At 31.4% G+C, this 8,871-nt stretch overlaps 1 protein-coding gene across 2 annotated transcripts in view; it reads right to left on the reverse strand.

The window, feature by feature from the left end:
* Positions 1-874: 874 nt before the first annotated feature.
* Positions 875-8,871, reverse strand: part of LOC106461557 (ubiquitin carboxyl-terminal hydrolase 35-like) — an 18,824-nt gene continuing 10,827 nt past the window's right edge. For both annotated transcript variants that reach the window (XM_022388554.1, XM_022388553.1), the window contains exons 5-7: positions 5,831-5,924; positions 4,187-5,140; positions 875-1,082 (exon numbers count right to left, since the gene is read on the reverse strand). In XM_022388554.1, the coding sequence (XP_022244262.1) occupies positions 927-1,082; positions 4,187-5,140; positions 5,831-5,924 (1,204 nt within the window). In that variant the 3' untranslated portion in view covers positions 875-926. The remainder of the gene's footprint in view (positions 1,083-4,186; positions 5,141-5,830; positions 5,925-8,871) is intronic.

Here is an 8,871-nt window from a genome sequence, read left to right on the forward strand (position 1 = left end):
ATGTGCTGAGAATATTAATTACTTGTTCACTTCTAAAACATATCAATAGCAATAAACTGTGTCCATCATGTGTTGAGAATAGTAATTATTTGTTCACTTCTAAAACATATCAATAGCAATAAACTGTGTCCATCATGTGTTGAGAATAGTAATTACTTGTTCAGTTCTAAAACAAATCAATAGAAATAAACTGTGTCCATCATGTGTTGAGAAAAGTAATTACTTGTTCACTTCCAAAACAAGTAAATAGAAATAAACTGTGTCCATCATGTGTCAAGAATAGTAATTTGTTCACTTCTAAAACATATCAATAGCAATAAACTGTGTCCATCATGTGTTGAGAATAGTAATTACTTGTTCACTTCTAAAACAAATCAATAGAAATAAACTGTGTCCATCATGTGTTGAGAATAGTAATTACTTGTTCACTTCTAAAACAAATCAATACAAATAAACTGTGTCCATCATTTCTTATACATACCATTTCCCTAATGTAATTTTCCAAGATATTAGAGATCATAATGCAAAAAAACTAAATTTATCAAAAGTAACAGACTTTATGTTTCTTAAACTACATGCATTTATGAAAGTTCTTATGAAGTTTCAAACAGTTTCATCCACTAGCTTTATTCTTGGAATGAAATATAGCAAGACTTACATTGGCTACTCAGAAAGTTAGTAGCTGGTAGTCATTGGGTTAAGAGTATCTTTTACATAATTTTCAAACATTGTTACTGTGTTTGTTATATATTGATGTTTTAATATCTTCAGTGTTACTGTGTTTGTTATATATTGATGTTTTAATATTCTTATCCATATACAATGATGGTGTTTAGTAAGTTTCCGACACGTTATAAAATACAAGACCAACATCTAAGAATTTTTGTAACTTTTTTAATTATTTTATACATTATTCAGCTTTCATTTCAAAACACAAAACGATTCACTATATCACCCATGCCACCTAATCCTAACCCCCCACCACAACCCCCAGCAGGAGGTGGAGAATCATCATCTTTCCAGTTAGAAGTCCAATTTTTTAGTATCTTCTCTTGCTGTTTTTTTGACTTTAACTCCACTTCCTATGCAGAATCAGAAATAATTTACATTTTTTATTGTTTTGAAACTTGTCAGAATAAAATAAAAATGACTTACTATAAAACTAATTATACAAAAACACTCATAAGTCAAAAAAAAGTATGCTTCTGTATCTTATACAAAAACTTTTACTAACAGTGTTTCCTTCAACTAAACTACTTACACGTTTAAAGCATTTGAACTATAAGCAGAATTAGTTTCTTAAAAACTTCCGCCTATGAAATATAACACCTTTCCAAACAATTTACTCAAGGCAAGTTTGTGCTACATATGCTCTAGGAGTCTACATGTCAAGCATGACTATATAGTCACTTCTAACCTTCTTGTGCTCTTTCCAACTACACTGTCTTTTACAGTTATGGAAAATATAAAATCAACCACAACCAAATAAAAAGTCAACTAGAACAGTGCAATACAAAAGTCTTCATTATCAATTCACTCAAAACAGCTAGTCTTGCAGCTTGAAGAACTGTGAGAAATATTCAACTATTCGAAAGCTTGACTATTGGGTCTCGTTTGAAAAATATTACAACTTTTGTATGTGATCCTGTGTGCTAACTTCTTAGTCAGAATCCAAAACACCTAGTCATACAATTTGAAGAACTTTGGAAAACATTCAGTACCTCCAAAACATCCGGTCTTAAAATTTGAAGAATTGTGAGAAACATTCAATATCTCTAAAACATCCAGTCTTGCAGCTTGAAGAACTGTGGGAAACATTCAATATCTCCAAAACAGCTACTTTTCCAGATCTTTGTGCTCAAACAAAGAATAAAAACAATATGTTCATCCAAAAAAGAAGGAAAAAACAATATTTCTAAATAAGAAAAAACTGAAAAGATTCCTTCCTTCAAGCAAGCAGCAAGAGAAATATGCTCATCTAATGAACACAGGACACATCATAGTACCAATCTTGGAAAGGTCACTACTTCACTAGGTGAGAAATAATATTAAGAGTACAATGTTACATCAAGGTTATCATAGGGAAAATTCTGCATGATGAGTTGTTAACATTGTGACAATCATTAAATAATTGTTGACAGTAGACAATGATACAGAGGTAAGACTATAAGGTTAATTTTAAAACCCAGGACTATAAGTTGCTGACAGTAGAGAGTATAACCACAAACATTTCAGTGGTAGGGAAGTACAACAACAAAACTCTGTACAACATGTTGTTGATAACAGAGTTTAAGCACCATCACTGCATTTGTAGAATGTTGGTCACAGTGCCAGAAGTCATGTTAGTAAACAGTAGAACAGGCACCCAGGATGTATATGGTGATGCTAGAGTAGATACATCTCAGTTCTTCATCCTGCATCAGTAGTTCACTCACAACAAAAGTCCCAAGTAATTTAATAATGCTGATCATGACATAATCTTGAAAGAGCAGCTAGGAATGTCTATAGCTCCTGTATTTAGTACTAATGTCTATAACTTTTTTAAAAGAAGCAATCACTTATATTAGCAGTCTCAAGCACAAACTATACAGGATGTAGCAAGAAACACTAGTTCAAACACAACCTATACAGGATGTAGCCTAAAAATAATTCAAACATGATATATTTAGGATGTAGGATGAAAACGTAGTTCAACAACAAACTGTACAGAATTTAGGATGAAAACTAATTCAAACCTGACCATTATTTAACCTTACCATACATTAGTGGAATAAAGACTTGTATAAGCTTAACCAGCATTCATCCAAACCACAACAAGGCTATTTGTTCAAGAGTGAACAACATTAAATTTAACCACAGTTTAGTAGAAAATCTAATTATAAGTTATTTGCTTCCATCCTAACTAAGCTATACAGATGCAAGGCACAGGCAATATTTTAGCATCTACCTAATTGTTCATAGCAAATTCCTAGTTATGTGATGAAGATTTATGGGTGGAGAAATATGTCACAGCCCCTTTTTTATAGTGAGGTTATTAAATGATCTGTGGTCAAACAACATAATATTTAAAAAAAAAGAAGTCTTCGGTGTTCTCTGGAAATAAAAACTAGCATAAAAGAGCATTCAGAAAAGTGACTTGCTTCAAGCCTATCAGAACCAATGAACTTCAAGTGGAAAGTAAAAGCTATGGTTACAAAAGACAGCCCCTGACTCATCAAGCCAATGTGATAAACCCAGGCATCTCTCAAGATACTAAACAAAAATTTGGTGCCTCAATAGCTTCCAGTCAAACCTGAAAATTAATGATTGTTTTCATAAGAAAGTAAATTAAAATTGTAGTAATCTTATTCAACAACATAGCTGTCAATTCTCTGATGGAGCTCAAATGGACTTTCATGCCACTGATATCTTCAAAATCAATGATAATACAGTAGAGACTGTGTAAAGAGGTGGGGTCTAAGATTGGCTCACCATCTTGAAATAAGCTTATTAGAAAATGTGTAATCATGGCCATCAGAATGAGCATGATTAATGATGAATGTAGTAGTTCCAAAAGCATTGCATGACCTGGAACATCATTCTTAAAAAATGCAATTAATCCAGAGTAATATGAAAAAGCTAATTAACTGAAGATATAGAAATAAGTTTGTTACAACAAACTTACTTGTCATAAACCTCATAAAACATACTAGAGAACCATGTATTATAGGTGGTAATTATATGAAATTAATTTATTACAAAAAATTATGGTTCCAACTAGCTTTAATCACACATTGTTTGGATTCTAAACTATGTGTTTGTTTCACTTGTAGAACTAACTCACTTGAATGGGTTAATATTATACATTGCTAAATTGTATATAATATTTTCAATATAGAAAATTCCTAAAACTATGCCTAATTAATGCTAGCATAATCTTTACACAACACTAACAATAACATCTAAAAGCTACTCATGGAACATTTAATATTTACATCAAAACAAATGACATGTTTGAAAAGCTAAAACAACTACAATTATATATTAAAAAGAAAGTAAAATATCATAATACATCAGGTAAATGATGAAGCCACATTATTGTGAAGCAGTATGATATTTTACACTTTTTAAAAGATTTCATTTCTACTTTATTTATAATATCATGCCTATGTATTAAATTTGAGAGAGAATTATGTAAATAACTTACCAGCAGGAAATTAGCATTATCTTTAGCTACCATTTCCCGTAGTTCTTCCTTCAAATGTGGTTGTATCCTTTCAGTTAGAGGTTGTTTTCTATAAAATAACACATAGGCTGTGTCTCTAGGAAATCTCTTGCTGAGATTACTAAGAGATTTATAGGATGAGAAAGAGACATGGCTGTCATTGAACAGATACCACCTGTCTGTCTCTGACTCAATTTCGGATGATTGAGCATATGTGTAATAGTGACCTGACTCTGCAGACACTCCGGAGTGGACCACTACAGCATACAGACTGTACAAAACTTCAGTATTCTTATCTATGGGCAACTTCAACACTTGTGGACAAGTGACATTTGTAAAAAACTTCCTTCTAGATTGGGTTGAGGTACTGTAAGCAAACCTTAGAAGAGAAAGAACTAAGTGTTCTGGGGGATCTGTTACTAATACTGTTCTCTCAGCATCTGAAAGTTTCCCACAGTTATCACAGTGGTACTGATTATCCCCTTGGAGCTTCTCAGTTTGAAAGTAATTCCATACTAGATTCTCAAGGGACAAAGACTGCTTTCCTTCTGGTTCATCCGATAAGACATCTGGACACTTTGCAGTAGAACGTGTTTGATACACTGGCTGATCCTGTACAGCTTTACAATGTTCTTCAGGAAAAGCTATATGCAGATCTGTAAAAACATCTTCATGAATAGAAGACTTTGTACACATCATACATGTATAACATGTTGTTATAAGGCCACCAAAAACTTTGTTAACAAGGGACTGCCTGTATTTACAAATGTCTGTTTTGCTAACAGAATCTGAGATAATACTGGGAACACTCTTTTGCTGTTCTTCTATTTGGTCCAAGAGAAATCGCAGGAACTCAGAACAATCCTGCTGATCCCCTGGTTCAAACCAAGCAGGTTTAGAGACATAAAGAAAATCAGATGGAGAGACAGCCGGTCTCTAGAAAAAAAAAGGGAGGGAAAAAACTAACAAAAATGATTTATATTTCTGTAAAATCAATTGCTAAACCTTAATATACTCCCAAATTCCAAACCTTTAAATTTTTCATAGCCTCACATCTGCCTATGTTATAAACTTTAAGTGTAAAACAAGTCCCATGTTTTTCTAACCAGAGTATTCATTACTTATTCCAAACTCACTGTAACTTACCATGATGTCTTACTTCTTAATGTAATGTCCTACTTCTTGATGTGATGTTTTACTTTTTACTCTTATGTCTTACTTCTTAATGTAATGTCCTACTTCTTGATGTGATGTTTTACTTTTACTCTTATGTCTTACTTCTAATGGTAATGTCCTACTTCTTGCCATAATGTCAGTCTTACTTCTGACAGCAAGTTAGAATGAAAAATCTCAAACACAAGATACATTTAAAAGGTCATACAAATAATGTAATGAAATTTTAAATCTGGTTGGTTTAAGAATAACTGCAAACAAAGAATTTCATTACTCTTTACATCATGATAAAAATTGAATAAATTATAAAAGGTTTGGATCATTGTTTTTACGAAAGTTAATTTCTTAATACTATCTTGTTATAGCATGTTTCACATTAATAAACATATATAGAGTATGCTGAAGAGATTCCACAGGCTAAAACTAATGAAAGTTTTTGTTTTTGAAGTTCACCTGAGTAAGTTTTAAGTATGCAAAGACTTCCTGCAGCTTCTGAAGTACAGTTTCCTGAGGGGAGGAGATGGCCTGAAGAACCTCAACACAAAATCTGAAATCACAAAATTATCAAGTCATAAGATAGACTTTCCAGATAAGCTGTAATATTAACAAGGATGGTTGTCAAAATTTAAATTCAAGTTTCTTCATAACTCCTGTGTTTACTCTTTCTTTGGTAATTGGCTACTACTCATGACAACAAGTATAGAAGGGTCTTCATTACATATTGTAAGATGACCTCCAAACACTGAACATAAAGCCTGTTCATTTATTGGTAACACAAACAACAATAACATGTTGAAGTACTATCTTCTTAAAAGATATTCTTCTGAATATTCCACTTCAACTGTTGTTTACTTTTCTCAACAATTGCCATATTTTCAGTTATTGTACCATATATTGCAACTTAAAACACTGTTTACATATCTTGACAACTGTTATGTTTTAGGGTTATTATTATGCTGTATATCACAACTTATATTGTTGTTTACTTCTATTAATGACTGTCATGTTTTTAGGGTTACTTTGCTGTATATCACAATTCAAACTGTTGTTTACTTATCTTGATAACTGTTATGTTTTTAGGGTTATTATACTTTGTATCATAACTTATACTGTTGTTTACTTCTATTAATGACTGTCATGTTTTTGGGGTTACTCTGCTGTATATCACAATTCAAACTGTTGTTTACTTATCTTGACAACTGTTATGTTTTTAGGGTTATTCTACTTTGTATCATAACTTATACTGTTGTTTACTTCTATTAATGACTGTCATGTTTTTAGGGTTACTCTGCTGTATATCACAATTCAAATTGTTGTTTACTTATCTTGACAACTGTCATGTTTTTAGGGTTATTCTGCTGCATATCATAACATAAAGTGTTGTTTACTTCTATTAATGACTATTATGTTTTTAGGGTTATTCTACTTTGTATCACAAGTTAAACTGTTGTTTACTTATCTTGACAACTGTCATGTTTTTAGGGTTATTCTGCTATATATCATAACTTAAAGTGTTGTTTACTTCTATTAATGACTATTATGTTTTTAGGGTTTTTCTGCTGTATATCATAACATAAAGTGTTGTTTACTTCTATTAATGACTATTATGTTTTTAGGGTTATTCTACTGTGTATTACAACTTAAACTGTTGTTTACTTCTATTAATGACTATTATGTTTTTAGGGTTATTCTGCTGTGTATCACAACTTAAACTCTTGTTTACTTATCTTGATAACTGTTATATTTTTAGTGTTATTTTGCTGTATATCACAACTTAAAGTATTGTTTACTTCTATTAATGACTTATGCTTTTAGGGTTATTCTACTGTGTAACACCATTTAATGTTGTTTATTTTTTTGACAATCACTGTATTGTTAGCATGATGAACTCTGAATATTCCAGACTGAGGAAGAAAGCCATTGGATTTACAAAAATCTATTTACACACATTTTTTTTATTCTGCTTCCAATAACAATTTTGCTTGTGATTTTTATAAACACTATATCAATAAATTTTATAAATTAAATTCTACATTGAAGCATTTAACTTGTACTAATTCCATTTCAGAGAAGAAAAAAACCTTAATTTCATAAAGAAAATATAACCAATTATTAGAGGAACTGAAGATTGGCGAATATTTCTAGAGATTTTAGTTTTTACGAAATCCATGAATACCTGATAACTGTTTTGATTCTACAAATATGTAGTAGTGAGGATAGTTATAGGAACTGAAAGAAAAAATATCTTTGAGACAACATTTGGTGTTTAAACACTTGGGTTCCACTACCTCGTTAAATTAATTTCATAACCCTGATAAATTTTACCTACACTTCATTAGTTCTGAAGAAACAAGAGACATACAGTGGTTTTTGGCTATTGTTACTGTAAGTATTTATTTATGGGTTACACCTTTTGTGTAACGTAACGTTTACTCCCTTTACATGTAAGAAGTACATTTCAAATAGCCATTTCTTCTGTTATGAAACACTCCTGTCTAGGTTTGCATTCTCAATATGACAGAAATGTTTTATGTTTCTTTAGGTATGAGACACACAGTTTGATTATTATTTTAAACAAGCTTGTATCCATAAAATCCATCTGTATTTTCACCACATTCATAATTAAAGTATGCAGAATTCCCTATTGTCTATTGCTTAGAGTAGAATTATATAATTATAACATGCTCATGTGAACGAGATACTTCACTAATGGTATGTTAATGTCACAACCAGATTGAACCAGATATATCATCAATGTTATAGTAATGTTGCAACCAGACTCAAACAGATATATCATCAATGCTATGTTAACATTACAATCAGACTGAGCCAGATATAAAATCAATGCTTCATTACAACAGGGTTAATCGGATATATCCCCAATGTTACATTACTGTTACAGTAAGGTTGAACCAGATATAAAATCAATGCTTCATTACAACAGGGTGAATCAGATATATCCCCAATGTTATATTACTGTTACAGTAAGGTTGAACTAGATATAAAATCAATGCTTCATTACAACAGGGTTAATCAGATATATCCCCAATGTTACGTTACTGTTACAGCAAGGTTGAACTAGATATAAAATCAATGCTTCATTACAACAGGGTGAATCAGATATATCCCCAATGTTACGTTACTGTTACAGCAAGGTTGAACTAGATATAAAATGAATGCTTCATTACAACAGGGTGAATCAGATATATCCCCAATATTATGTTACTGTTACATTAGATATATTAGGTTGTCAAAAAATTAAAGTCGATTTTCGAAACACTTTCATTAATCACCCCCCAAAAATTATACATCACATATAATAGTTAAATGAACTGCCTAAACATCATGTTAGTGTAGCCTATATAATGTGCAAAGTTTATTATACTCTAATCCTTTATAGTGATGGCACATGACGAGACACACACACATATTCAGCATGTAATGCTGTTTGAATACAAGAAGGGAAACAATGCCTCTCTAGCCACAAAGAATAT

The sequence above is a fragment of the Limulus polyphemus genome, unplaced genomic scaffold (genome assembly GCF_000517525.1).
Source record: "Limulus polyphemus unplaced genomic scaffold, Limulus_polyphemus-2.1.2 Scaffold986, whole genome shotgun sequence".
NCBI classification, from domain to species: Eukaryota; Metazoa; Arthropoda; class Merostomata; order Xiphosura; family Limulidae; genus Limulus; species Limulus polyphemus.